This window comes from Herpailurus yagouaroundi, unplaced genomic scaffold (genome assembly GCF_014898765.1).
Source record: "Herpailurus yagouaroundi ecotype Mexico unplaced genomic scaffold, PumYag 199, whole genome shotgun sequence".
NCBI classification, from domain to species: domain Eukaryota; kingdom Metazoa; phylum Chordata; class Mammalia; order Carnivora; family Felidae; genus Herpailurus; species Herpailurus yagouaroundi.
In genome coordinates this window covers 228373-243290 of record NW_024412430.1, presented here as the reverse complement: position 1 = coordinate 243290, position 14918 = coordinate 228373, and the positions used below count along the sequence as shown (strand labels likewise).

The window sequence follows — 14918 nt, the reverse complement described above, 5'->3', positions numbered from 1 at the left end:
GCCCCTCCTGCTCTCTCTCTCTAAGATAAATAAATAAACCTTAAAAAAAAAACAAAAAAAAAAGATTGGTGTGGGTCACCTGGGTGGCTCTGTCAGTTGAGCATCCAACTTTGGCTCAGATCATGATCTCACAGTTCATGAGTTTGAGCCCCGCGTCGGGCTTGCTGCTGTCAGCACAGAGCCCACTTGGGATCCTGTGTCCCTGGTTCTCTCTGCCCCTCACTGACTCACTCTCTCTCAAAAAATAAACAAACACTTTTTTTAATTAAAAAAAAAAAAGATTGGTGCAATTTAGAACAATATAAAATATACCTCAATTTTTTAAAAAGCCCATATGTACAAATATATATGCATCTACGTGATCTATATTAATTACATGTGACATAAACCCATTAAAAGATAACACTAATTATCTGGAAATTAATCTCAATGAAAATCAATTATTATTATAGCAAGTAGAAGAAAAGTTCTTAGTGCCAAACTCCACAAATAATATAAGGAAAGGTGATCTTGAAGAGTCACTGAATCATTTTCCCTGCCTTCAGGAAGACATTAACTATTCCCAAAACTGTTGTCATCTAAAAACATATCTTGTTTTGAGCATTTTTAACAGAATTCTAAATTGGAAAAAGAAAAAAAATCTTCTAAAATTTTTTTTTAATGTTTATTTATTTTTGAGAGAGACAGAGACAGAATGTGAGTGGGTTAGAAGGAGAGAGAGAGGGAGACACCGAATGTGAAGCAGGCTCCAGGCCCTGAGCTGTCAGCACAGAGCCCGATGTGGGGCCCGCACTCACAAGCTGTGAGATCATGACCTGAGCTGAAGTCGGACGCTCAACCGACTGAGCCACCCACGTGCCCCAAAGAAAAAAAATCTTTTGAGGAAGACTGCTTACATCATGGAGACTGTCCTGATGTAAAAAATAAATAAATTTAATTGATTAAATTAAAAAAAAAAAAACAAGGCCTCCAGTAAGTTTCCGTTCCCACCTGTTTTCTAAAGCACAAGTGAGCTGTGTCAAACCATATAAACACTGTGCCTATTAAGATCTCTGCATTATTAAATACTTTCTATTGCTACAAGAACGTAACTTGTTTAATAGCAAAAGAGCTTATAAAAAGCAAAATTCAGGAATCAGGGTTGCAATTATTCCACCAATTATCAAATACGCTATCAGTGAAACTGTTGAAAAAAAAAGTATGGCCAAACTATTTCAATAGTTTCTCCAAATATCAAGTATCAAAGAGACTTATCTTTCTTAAATACCAGTAATCTGTAAGTTAAAGGCATGTGCTATCTGTAGTGGAAAAGATTTAAAATTCAGTGGTTTTTGTCAGGTACGAGAACTAAGTTTGCTACGCTGCTGAGAAATGGGCATCATTAATTCACTCAAGGACACAAAAAATTGAACCTCTCTCGTCCTCCTCCAAGACCGTCCAGAGTCCCAGGACACAAGTTGAGCCTACCTTAGAAGCTTGGTGTCCTTGAGAAGATTTCACTTTTTCCAAGTTTGCTAAAGAGAAATGTCTTTAGCCCTGCCAAGCAAGCAGTAAGCCCCCTTGATTGTACCTTAAAGGGAATGAGAATGTTTCGGCTCATTTGCATTTTAAAGGCTACTCTTTCATGATCTTTCACACTTGTAATAGATGTCTAAACCGTTAAATTACTATTTCTTTTCTTAGCCTGAAAGTCGATGCAGACGAAGAGCGTGGCCTCTCCCATTGTTCTTCATCCTGAGTCGTTCCTGAACAATACTGACAGCTGCTATCAAACCGGGCTGCATTTACTCTGTGCGCAGCTGCTGCTTGTAGGAACAGACAGCCTCCCGGAGCCTCCTCCCCTCTGGGGAGACAGGTTGACACACTGCATGTTCAATGAAGGGGTGCAAAGGTCCACTGAATTGTCAACCCAATTTTATGCTACTTCAATTTTCCGGGACGCGCACAATTCCTTTCAAGCAAAAATCAAGCATATGCCAGAGCATGAAACTTACGGTTGCAGGATAATTATTGATCACTACGAACTTTAAAAGAGCCTTCTGACATAAATTAATATACTGAGCCAAAAATTACAATTATAAAAAACTGCACATGCTGGAGACATGCAATTGGCATTAAGTTTTGTGCTAGGCCCAATTCACTGATTTGAGTTATTGTTGCTAGCTATCAGAGCTAATCTGCCTTTATAATCTCAACAACATGTTTCCTGGATGAAAGCCATTCATAAAATTAGCGATTCATCTGCCCTTCTAGAGCAACCTGCTATTTTTATTTTCTGATTCAATTCAAAGTGGGTATTACCTATAAACATCTGGTTAATACAATTTCCTCCTTTCTAATGTGTAGGACTGGGCATTGCCTTTGAGAATTTGTAGGTACGAGGATGATATGTAAAAATTGAGAGACTATCAGAAAACAAACATGTTCCACAAAGTTTAACTGGGTACTTGAGAACTGCTTTGCATATGTTTTTCTTTAATCAAAACAGGCTTTTCCATCCTCATTCATTTGGGTTAAAAAATTTCTGTGCTCGAGCTACAAGTACAATTTGCTATTAGTCTTTGCTAATCAAACACGGTACATGCAAAAGTACCAGCGAATATTTGATTTGATCTCTGAAATAAAGCAATTCATTACACAAGAAAAGGGTACAGAAGGCAGCCGACAAACGCAGATGTAATTGTGTTTTTTGTTGAAATGTGATTAGAGAGCCCACTAAGTAACAGTCAAAAATGTGATCTAAAGGGGGAGAAAGGCAGAGCCTGGGTCTGGGGGAAAGAGGAGGAGGGGAGAATTGTTTATGCAGAGCTAAGCTGTCAAGTGTAATAAAGCAGCTTGAATAAAATTTAAGCTGAAAATCCACTGAAGCTCCCCATTTCGGGGAGGAAAAAGCTATTAAAAGGAAATGAAGGTCACCCTCCCAGTTTATTTCACCTAATTGACTGCCAATAGCTTACCACAGGCAACCCGACTGCAGATCCGCAATTGAGAAACTGATGAAAGGAGAGTTTTCAAGCTGAGGCTCATTCTTTAATCCTCCTTGGCTCTTATGTTTTTTCTCCATCTCCAGTTGGGATGTAATTTTAAACCCTGATGGATTAACTGGTTCCATTGTCTGTGGCCGTCATTGGACTATGGCACTCTTAATCCGTACAGCAGCATGTCTAATTATCATTACAAAGTGTCTGAGGGAACTATAAAGACCAGCAGGGCATCTTCTCACAAGCAATTAACATAAATTGATAAATGAGTGATTTGAATCCGCTCAAGGCAGTCACATATGAATAAAATCAGAAAGGATGGTCCCTTGTTTCAGCTACTTCTCTGGCTTAGTCTGGAAGGGCAGCAAACATGAGAACCGTCCAGGGTCCTGCAGTGGCGGGGGAAGGGCTCATGCAGGGGATGGACCGCATGGTTCACTGGGCTCATTAATGCAGAGCAAATGACCTGTGATTGACAAGCAGTCGCCAGCATGGAGTGCTAACTGAACTCAAGGCAGGAGAGCAGAAACCTGGTGAAAGGCTAGAGAGCACTGGGGCAGACAATTATCACTTCTTCAACGGCAAGAGAGCGCCCTTTTCATTGGGGTGCCACTTAAAAATTCAGGAAGGAGGCACAAGAAAGGGAAAGAGCAGTTACATTGGGTCTAATACCCTAGATGACCAAAGAAGGGATAATTCTGAGACCTGTCTTGACCTCTCTGTGATCCAAAGGTATAAAAAAAGGTATAAAAAAAGCCAGAAGTAAGGGAAGTATGTACAACTCTAACCTGAAGCTCTGATTTAACTAATAGAGCAAGGGTGATTTAAGTGTCAGAGGATACACGGCACTTATGTTCCCATTGAAAAGTAGGTATTTCTTCCCCTCCTCAACATGTTGCTATCACCTTCCTTATGCTCCTCTGTATTTCCCCTACACACCTTGCCATACCTAAGCCCCCCTCCCCCACACTTATCAAACAGGCCAATGTTAAACCACATAACACTATACAGATAGGTAGACAGATTAAGCCATCAAATTAATAAGAAATGAAAGCTGGTTATACACACTGTAGGAGGTAGACCTGGAAGGCCACGTACCCCGATGATGGCATTCAACTCTGCCATGGTCACCTGTTTGGCACGCTCGACGGCCTGGGCCACCTGTTGTTGATGCTTCGAAAACAAAGAGAAGAAAAAGTGTTAGCAAAGAACTTCACTGTACCTTCCAACAACAACAAAAACACCAAGGCACATGCAATGCAGATCAAGGAGAATATGGATTCAAATGTGAAGGTTCTCAAGCACTTACTGCTATTTCACAGAACACAAGTACACAGCAGGAAAAGGAAAACAGAGAAGGGCACTTCGCTATTTCTAACCAACACTAGTCCCCGCTTAACTTCAGATGGGAATTTGGGGCTTGGAATGATAGAAAAGTCAAAAAGGACATCCAAACTGATAACCCGAAGCCTTAGAAAATCAATAGTATGGGATTCGGAAGATCACCCTGGCCTGCAAAAGGGGTTTGTTGTAAGTTTGAACAGGTAAAGTTTACAGCTAGTTTAAAACCCCCATTTCTATACTGAAAATTTAAACGTGAAATCTTCAATTACTTCTCTGGCCAACAAATCTCAACCCACCAGCAGTTTTTGGGAACTCTGGGAATTCCTCTCCTTCTTTAGCCTTTAGATTTTTCATCCTCCTGAGGGGAAAATGAAGGACCCCCCACCCCCCTCAACAATTAGTTCACACACTGGAAACCTCCCAACTCCACCCACAAATAAAAACAAAGCCACATCTTTGTTCTGGGAAGCATGAGACTTTAGCAGAAACCAGGATTACTCAAGTCTAACAACATGATGCCAAAGGTTAACAAATCGAACTTGTAACATCAAGTAGATGTTTTAGGCAGGAAAAGGCAGAGGGGTGCTATCCAGCAAGGAGCAGCAGATACCAACATGAACAGACACCCAGTATTCTAGCTTTTCGGTCTCAAGACACATGCATCCTGTACACACTTAAAACAGTGTAGCATTTATCGGCATGTATCCGAAAGTAAACTTGAAGAGTATGACCATCCATCCGCTTCCTCCGTGGATAGCGTGAAGTCAACCTGACTTGAGGTAAAAGGACCAACCAATGAGATACCTGCTTTCATGGTCAAGTCAACCTTGATGGAACTATTCTGAAAACGCAGCAAAGGAAAAGCTCTCTAGAGGAAGGACACTTGAATCAGCAGCAGCTACCAGGCTTATACTACTCGTCAAAGAAAAGAAAAGCTGTTCTGTTTGATCGTCATTTTGCAGTCTTCCACAGGAAAAAAAAATTAATTTGGGGTTGAGCTATTGTCACCACTTTTACAGTGTGCCCTCAGATCTGTGAGATGGAATAGCAGGGGGTTTACACACTTCAGCTGTAACAGATGTTCTTCACACTTGTTCCTTGTGATAAAATTAACATCTTAAAACTAGCTAATTTGCAAACAGAGAAGCAACATAATTGCACTTTAACAGCTGAACAGTTTTACTTACTTCCTGAGACAGAAATGGAATGACTTGTGCACAAATTGTATTCAATCTCTTGGCGATTTCAGTCTATAAAGACAAAGCCAGATAAATGTTTAGTATACTTCATAATCAGTTCAGAAAGATAAAACTTCATGCCCAACACTTGAGCCCTCCACTACCTCACTCTCAAGGGCATAAAACTGGCTTTTCCCAGCCTGTGCTAATATTTATCTGGAGATAAACAGCAGATATTAATCCCACTTGCAAAGTAAGACATAACCACACGCTTTATTGGTCACTTAAAGAAAAGATAATGGGTAGTTTAATTGAGTTGGGAAATCTGCATGGTTTAAGGCTGTATGATCCTTTAACCTGGTGATTGCCAAGCCCCTTGTACGCTTATTCAATTATGGTGTACCACCACACATTTACACTGTTACAGCAAGTTTATTCCTACTGGTGTCAGAGGCCAGCGGGGCAGGGGCACGGTCAAACACCATCTAGCTTTCAAGACAAAGTCGAGAGCGAGAGAGAAGAAAGGAGCCCACAGACCTTCTTCCTGCTTGTCCCCACTCTTTTTTTGTTTTTTTAATGTTTATTTATTTTTGAGAGAGAGAGAGAGACAGAACACAAGCAGGAGAGGAGCAGAGAGAGAGGGAGACACAGAATCTGAAGCAGGCTCCAGGCTCTGAGCTGTCACCACAAAGCCCGATGTGGGGCTCAAACTCATGAACTGTGAGATTGTGACCTGAGCCAAGGTCAGATGCTCAACCCACTGAGCCACCCAGATGCTCAACCCACTGAGGCACCCAAGCAAGGGTGCCCCCTTGCTTGTCCCACCTGTTATACAACTCATATTCGACTTCAACGTTAGTAGCCTTCACTGAGTCTCGCTGTCTCAAACAAGCCAAGAAAAACATTGCTGAAACAGAACCCAAGACCAACATGAGGGTCATATTGAGATGTTCTAGGTATTTGTCAAGTTTGCCCACAATTCAGCATCAAATACAAACACCTCCCTGACAGAGCCCAAGGGTCAGCTGAACATAACAAAATGTGTCCTGAGTGTCTGTGGCACAGACTATTGTAAAGAAAGCGGAAGTCCCTGCCTCGAGTCCAAATCCACAGCAGTCCCTCTGCTCTAAGGAACAAACTGGCCAAGAGAAGAAATAAAGGTGCTCTGCTTCCAGCCTAGGGGAGAATCTACCTGCCCACCCCACCTCCAACATCCTCCAGCATTGCAAAGCAGCTATGCTTTCTTCGAACTCTGAAGAACCAGTTCCGCTTGGAGAAAAAAAAAAAAAAAGTCATCTTAAAAGAGTCCCAGCGTTGACCTTATTTATTTCATCATTTTCTGTCAATGCTTACTAATGTCACCTCTATTACCGAATTAGGCAATGAAAAGGAACATGAGGAGAAGAAAATTATGAAGTGCACAGACCATGCCCTTGAGAAAGCGAGAATGGAATAAGTAAGATGAAGTAGAAAACTCGGGAACTGTGTAATCAAGTACATTAAAAAGAGCTGCCTTTGTCCTCCAAGATGATTCCAGTTAAATGAGCAACAAGGCCTTTGGTTTTATGGGATGGGACTTAGGCCAACCCAACCATTCTCCCTGACCACCAATGAGATAGGGTTACATACAGACCTTGCCTTGGAAGAAAGGGGGAAATGACTAGCACAGAGAGCAAACCCGTGACCTTGCTTTAACCAGCGGGGCAAATAGATCTATGCAAAAAGGCTGAAGCTGTACCAGGTGCAAAAACAGAACTGGGTGAGCCCCACCCAGCTCGTTTGATCACAGCCACACACTCAAGCTAACTCAAGGTCATGGTTCTCCTCGAAAGTATGGGCGGGCTTCCCTTTCTTTCACAACAGGGTTCTGCACTATATGTTTGGGTACGTGTGAAGGAGTAGGGATGCCCTTTGTGGACTTGTAGGTCGTCAGCTTCCACTCCATACATTCCAACAGTATTCTGTATTTTCCCCTTCTCAAAATTTCTCCTAAGATTTTCCACTTTTAGAGATGATATATGCTCACTTTGAGCATACACAGGCACACACACAGCTGTATATACAGAAATAAAAAAGAAAGTTAAAATAACCTTAAGTCTATCATCCATGATTAGTTAACATTTTGGTGATTCTGGAAAGCATCATTCCAGACTTTCATTATATATGTGCACACAAGCCCAGAGGGGAAACAGCTACTTCTACACAAAGAGGTCCCATTATAAACACTGCTTTTCCATAATATGTTATGTCTAGGAAAAAGAAACGTATATGGGTACCTTTCCACCCAATTAATACACATATGACGGGCGCCTGGGGGGCTCAGCCAGTTGAGCATCTGACTCCTGATTTCGGCTCAGGTCATGATCTCACGGTTTGTGTTGGACTCTTCGCTGACAGTCCAGGGGGTGGGGTGGGGGAGTCCTGCTTGGGATTCTCTCTCCCTCTCTCTCTGCCCCTCCCCTGCTTGTATGTGCTCGCTGGCACTCTCTCTCTCAAAATAAATAAATGAACTTAAAAAAGCAAAAAAAAAGAACACCATCCACTATACAAGCATGCTAGTGTTTAAGCACTCCTGGTATCTGTAGATATTCATACTTCACTTAATTTTCCGTAATTACAAACTCTGTGTGGAATAAAAAGGCATCGCTAGAAGTAAAACTGCTAGGTCAAAGTGTATACATATTTTACATTGTAATGCATGCTGATAAAGTACCCAGCAGAGAAGGTAACAATTTACAGTATCATTGGTCTATGAGGGGGCTTGTTCTCCTACCCAATGTCAATATTGGGTTTTGTTGACCTTTTTAAAATCTTTATCCACCTAGTAGATTTTAAAAAATGACCTTATTTTTATTTGCATTAGATTCTCCCTTAAGTTAAACATCTTTTCATATTATTTATTGATCCACATTATATGTCCTTTTCTCTATTTTTCCTTTGGTGTTTCTTCATCGCTTTTTGTAATACTCCTTTCCATATGACAAATATTGACCCTTTCCCATAGTTTTTCCAGCTTGCCACTTGTCTTTCAACCTTGCTTACTATGGATTTTTTTGCCGTAACTTTAAATTTTTATGTGGTCACAATAAAGAATTTTTTCCTGTGTTCCTGGCTTTCATGCCAGGGTTAGAACACCCCAAAATTATAGAAGCCATTCTTAATTTTCTTCTAGGGCTGTTAATGGAATTTATTTTGTTTAAGAAGATGTAATTTGTAATAATTATATGTGTTATTACATAAAATGGCTTTAAGGGAGAACTAAACTTAATTGCCAGGGGACAGTTAAGACTCTGAATGGAATGAACTCACGAACCTTTAATAATATCAAAGTTACTAAACACAAAAGGAGAAAAGTACAGATTAAAGCAGAGACAATATAAATTAGGGGAGAGTAGGTAAGAACAAAAACAGAAGAAGGTTAAAGATCAAAGCTCAAACCAATGAAGAAACATCAAAAGCCATACCATCTGCCCCAGGAATTCGCAATAAATGATCTGGAGAAAGAATGGAAATAAGAAAAACAGAGGAGGTTCTTATCCCAGCTGTCCCCTCCTCTGCCAGGTCTCAAAGCCCTCATCTTAAACTATCCTCGGACATGTGAGCTGGATTTTGAGCCACGAAGCTGAATTCAGATCTCACCTCTGACTTATCAACATTCCTCCAGCTGCCCTGGTTCTCCACAAAGAAAGTACCTACCCTCCCGAGGATGCCACTTGCTTCCCTGATAGCATGCTCTGGGCGTTCTAAAATACCCCCCCCCCCCCCCCACCCAGGACGGTTTCATAAACATTCTTCCCAGCCCTTAAATAAAACAGTGTGGATGATAGCATAAAAACTGACAATAATTCTTCAGTATTACCTCTTGCCTGAATGCAAGGATATTCTGATAAGACCTTTCATTTAGCACAAATTAACAAGGTGCAGTTTTCCACTTGTGCTTCTAATTCCTGACCACAGAGTTTGCAAGCAGGTTAAGCTGGACGCGTGACCCTGCTTCAGCAGGGATTGAGAAAGTTCTGTGACTCTTTCAAGACTGCCTTCTACGTCTTCCGAGGGCTGGACAACTCCGGCGGGGGGGGGGGGGGGCGCGATCAAGGGGGGGAACCTGAAGGCTAACCATATTTTCCACCTAGAAATCCTTCTCCTGCCCAAAGCTGAAGATTATATTCAGTCCCTGCTAATAGTCGTAACGCTTATAAATAAACTTTCCCTGTGCTTGTATTTCTGACACCACATAAGGCAACAACATTAAGTCAGCGTTCAAGAGCTTTCCCCAAACCAGATTTGCAAGGAAACTTAGTGCCCAGAAGCTTAACCAGCAGGTGAAAGGCTCCAGTATCAAACCTTACTTCATGAATAACTGCCACACTGAAGCAGCAAGCAGGAAGCAGGAATCCAAACTGCCTGTCCAGAAAGATCTTCAATTCTCCTTGTCAATGCCAACTCCCCATACTGATTTGCTTATACCAGGGTTGGCTCTCCTAATCCAAAAACTTGGGTTTGCATCTCAGCAAATGAGTAGGAGGTGTCCTCAGGGAAGTCACTTCAACTGCTGAGCCCCAGGTCTCTGCCAACCTACTTTAGTGTTTCATCAGAATCAAGTGAGCAAATATGTCAACTATAGCTACACTACTACAAAGTGCTATGCTCTTGGGGCACCCAGGTGGCTCAGTTGATTAAGCATCTGACTTCGGCTCAGGTCACGATCTCACAGTTTGAGTTCAAGCCCTGCATAGGGCTCTCTGCTGTCAGCACAGAACCCGCTTCAGAGCCTCTGTCTTTCCGCCCCTCCCCCACTTGCTCTCTGTCTCTCTCAAAATAAACAAACTTGAAGGAAAAAAAAAACAAAGACAAAGTGTTAATACTCTTACCCTGACTCTTGAAGGCCTGTCTCAAATCCAGTCAGAAGCCGCCCCATAACACCAAAAACACTTGTCTAGGCCCTTCAAGATCTTCCACAGCATTTACTGTCATTTACCAAACTAAGCCTCTATGTCAATTTATTTTTTAATTTTTTTTTTAAATTTATTCATTTTTGAGAGACAGAGCATGAGTGGCGGAGGGCCAGAGAGACAGGGGAAACACAGAACCTGGAGCAGGCCCCAGGCTCTGAGCTGTCAGCAGAGCCTGATGCAGGGCTCAAACTCACAAGCCATGAAATCACGACCTGAGCAGAAAGGTGGAAGTTTAATCGATTGAGCCACCCAGGCGCCCCAAGCCTCTGTTTAAAATCACATTTACATAAAGCTTCTGCACAGTTTCCCACCAGTTTCTTACTTTTTCTGGCATTAAAGTCTTCTCCATGCAAGATGGGAAGCATGAGAACAAGACATCCACTGAACAGGGACACAGCTCCTCGCCATACCTGCCCCACCAACACTGACCACACGGTATACATTCAACACACTTTGAAAGGAATGTTTCACTAAAACTAAAATGGAATCTCCACACACCCTAAACTCAATGACCAAGATGCAACCAGATAAGATGTGTCTAAACAGTGTTTGAATAAGGCTTTGTTCACATGAAGAAATCATATCTAAGCAAGGAGAAGATCCACGTACATGTATTTTTTGACTGAGTTAAATATGGTCAAATACCTCCAAGGCCAGCTATGAACCAAACCCTGGAGTATTTTTGCGGGGCTTTTGAACCGAACACATATTCTTCCAGGCATCTGAACTTAAAAGTTGTAGGATCTTATGATTCCGAAGAGCTCGGCTCTCCAGTTTTTCATACTCCTTATACCTTCCATCTACTTACTAGCCTGAAGAGTCCACTCCCCAACGTCTGCCCATTTCTCCACTACACAGAGTAATACAGAATGAGTGTTGTGTGAAGCACAAAACAGGGCGAAGACTGCTTAAGAATAATTGTCCATGGGTCTCCAAGCAATCCAATGAATGGCACCTTGCCCAAAGTCTGCTTAGGGAGGGGAAACTCCACCACCATTAAATTGCAAATTGAAGGATCATAAAAAATGCTGCTTGTGCTGAGGGCTGGCAAACTGATCTTTTGGTTTCCTTGAACCAAGCGGGAAGCCAAGAGAAAAACACAGTAAAGTGTTGGTAAGAAGTGTCTGGCAACAGATAAACGGGCAAGAACATGAAAACAAAGCATACAAAAAAAGAAATAAATAATCTCTAAATCCCTTATGACTGGAAGTTTCTGAGTCTGTGAATTGACAACCTGAAATACAGAAAAAAAAAAAACCCACAAAAAACAGTTCAATCTCACTGACAACCAAGGTGGGTCATTCTGCACCAGTTAAGTTAGTTTATTAAAAAAAAAAAGAATTAATAAAACCCAACAATGATGAGTCCTCTGGGAAGCCAGAACAATCAAACATTACTGATGACAGAGTAAATTGGTATAGTCGTCTTGGAAAGAACTCGGCAATGTGTTTCAAGAGCATGAAATTATTCAAACCCTTTGGTAAAGCTTCCCACAGCTAAGAATTTATCCTAAGGAAATAGTTCAGATGAAAAGCATTCCATGCATGAAGCTGTTCACTGCGGCACTCGCTTCAAAGCAAAAGAGAAAAAGCCAGGTAAAGATATAAGAGCAGTTCAACACATCACAACCATCTGCAGAGTTTTTGAAAAACTTAACATTTGCCCTCCTGATATATCAGTTGTCTAATACTAGCAGAATGCTTAAATATACTACATCAACCCAAAGGCATGGCTAGCAACCATTAAAGTCATTTTTATGGATAATGATGCTTAAATGGCCAACACATTTACTAGGTGAAGCAGGAGGGGAACAACAAAGATGTGGTGTTAGGCTGCCTATTTAAAAAAAAAAGTACGCATGTGGCCAAGCACTGTAATTTGATACCCAAAATAAAAACAGTAATTATGCTGGGGTGGCAGGGTTATCTGTAGCTTTTTTTCCCCCTCCAGTGGCCTTGGGAACACCACCCTTGATTTACTGTTTAAGTGTATGATTACATGGGGAAGGGAGAAAAGAATGGTCAGACCCACTCACTACTCCTGTGACTGACAAGTGGCACTGACTTAAACCCTGAAACCCTTTGGGTGTGCCCAGCCTCTTACAACCCTCTTATCACACATGGAAAAACCAATGTCTAAAGGTAATGATTGGCCCAGGATCATAAAGCAAGATTAGAAACCACTTTCTCTGCCTAGTCCTTTCTCTAAGAAGTAGAAGTGGGAAATAGGGACACACTCAAAACCGGAAACAAAGCTGATGAACTCAGCCTTGTTTGCTAAGCAATACAGCCAAACAGGACCACAGCAGCTCAAAGCCAAGAGCGTGTTATTCCTCAGCCAACAATGGTACCACAACAAGTGGCCCCAGTCTGTCACTGATACGGCAGAAGTGCTCTGCAAGGCAGAGCACGGATTTCATAAGAGACCTCCGTTAATAAATTGCAAATAAAGAGTAGCCGCCCCACTCTCTGCATTTTCATCCTCCCCTTCACAGGCAGAGAGAATCAGTGCGTCAGCCCTAACATCAGACAATCTAGCTCCACCGTAAAGCAAACTCCACAAAAACACATCCACGAATACATTTCTATAATCCTAAAGATGACATCTGATATACCTAAGAAAAATTCAAGATGTTTGAATAAAAACTGCGTACCTAAAATGATATATGCAAAACACTGTAAATAATCTTTCAATACTCTGCCCTGTCCTTTACAGGAGGAGAAAGGCTCCTTGCCTGGAGACCTTCTTCAGAAGGTCGGCTATTTAGCAGACCTCCACCTGCCATCCCAGCATGATGGCACCTTGCTTCACAGGTACGCTAATGGAAAGATAATTTTATTTTATATTCTAATCAATCAGAGTAGCTTTCTGTTTAAAATATAAATACGTAGATAAATGACTAACCACATTTTGGGGAAATCCAAATGGAAAGGGTCTGGTGTCTCTTTGAGGTTTTAATGGTTTAACGAGGTTGTCAGTGGTTTTCAAACTTAAGGGTGCAGTGAGATCACATGAAAGCCTTGTTAAAACACAGATGACTGTGTGCCCCCCACCCCCCGCCCCCAGACTGAGTCCAGAGGTCTGCAGCCCAAGCATCTGCATTCCTAACAGGTTCCCAGATGATCTGCAGCTATTGGACCAGGAACCCACGCTGAAAACATGGTCCACCAGGACAGTGGCTGCAGCGACAACTGCTTAGTGCACAAACAGGGTCGACCCTCTCACACCTGTCAATTTGTACAGGTTCCCAGAGAGAAGGGGCTGAAAGGTTAGCAAAACCTGTCTGGGGTCAGAAACAAGCAGGTAGGGAGGTCAGGCCCATCTCTCCCCCAAGGCCTTGCCACAAGCCACGGAGCCCTTCTCCACTCAATTTTACCAAATTAGAGCAAGGCAGGAACACAACCGGGGGGGGGGGGGGGGGTGTAGGAGCACATTTGCCTACTGTGGGAAACCTCAAACAATATTCATTTAAATGATTCCATCCCTGCCAATGTAGTCGCGCCCCTGCTTAAACCCTATGATTAAAACAAAACAAAGAGTACCAGATGACAGAAACCCTTTAGTGGCTCAATTAATCAGAACAGAAGTCACCAATTACTGGCAGATAATAACTTTTATGTCCTACCTCCCCCTCATTTGGCAGCTCCTACCGTGTTCTAAACCTGAGCCCTTTCCAACTGGGCGCATACTCCATCCTCCCCCCTCCCCATCTTTCACACTCCCGGCTCCTCTGAAAACAAGGAGGGGTTAAAAGGAAGGGGAGAGGGAAAAAAAACCCCTGCTGAAGGCTGCTGGGGCTGAGATAGCAACACTAATTGCTCCCATTCTCTGGCTCCTCGTGAGGCAGATTGTAGGGGCCTGCATCTCCGGAGAAAGCTCTCAGCAGAGCAACTCAAGTGCCCTTAATTGTTTATGTTCTTAATGCAGAGCCTCTTGAATGCATTCATTTTTAATAGCAGGCTTGAGTGTGGGGCCCATCAAAGAATGACAAAGCAACTCTATTCATTGGTTCTCTGTCCTGCAATGATGGTCTTTTGATTTATTTGCAAATGACAAGCCTGGCAGGCCCCACTTGAGGGCTGCCCTCATTTTTTTTTTTTTTGTAAGAATTCAGTTGCATTTTCCAAGATGAAGTTGAGTCTGCAACACTGTGTATTTGTGTAAAAATGTTCCCCCTTCAGTTCCTTCTAATTAATGACTTAAATGTTTTGACCCAACTGTTGCCAAGCAGAGCATTTGGGCTTTAATTTGTCATTTTGGTAAAGATGCATCCTTGACAAAAGCATCGCAGCTGTTTCAGGGCTCAAACAGCACATTTCCATTATTCAGAAACCCTTGTTACGGAGTTCAGCAAGTGCTGCTCACATGAAATAGTACGGACTTGTCCCGTGATGGAAAAAGACAGCTTTTGGTGGCCCTTAAAGGAAAATGCACTGCTATGCCACAGAAGGTTTTCAAGA

At 42.2% G+C, this 14918-nt stretch overlaps 1 protein-coding gene across 6 annotated transcripts in view; it reads right to left on the bottom strand.

Moving 5' to 3' along the window:
• TLE1 (TLE family member 1, transcriptional corepressor) overlaps positions 1–14918 on the bottom strand; it is a 91159-nt gene that overhangs the window by 56244 nt on the left and 19997 nt on the right. For 3 of the 6 annotated variants that reach the window (XM_040449276.1, XM_040449275.1, XM_040449279.1), the window contains 2 exons: positions 5513–5575; positions 4050–4154 (listed from right to left, as the gene is read on the bottom strand). The exons of 1 other annotated variant lie outside the window; for it this stretch is intronic. In XM_040449276.1, coding sequence (XP_040305210.1) covers positions 4050–4154; positions 5513–5575 — 168 coding nt within the window. The remainder of the gene's footprint in view (positions 1–4049; positions 4155–5512; positions 5576–14918) is intronic. 2 more of the 6 variants (XM_040449278.1, XM_040449277.1) reach the window with 1 other exon arrangement.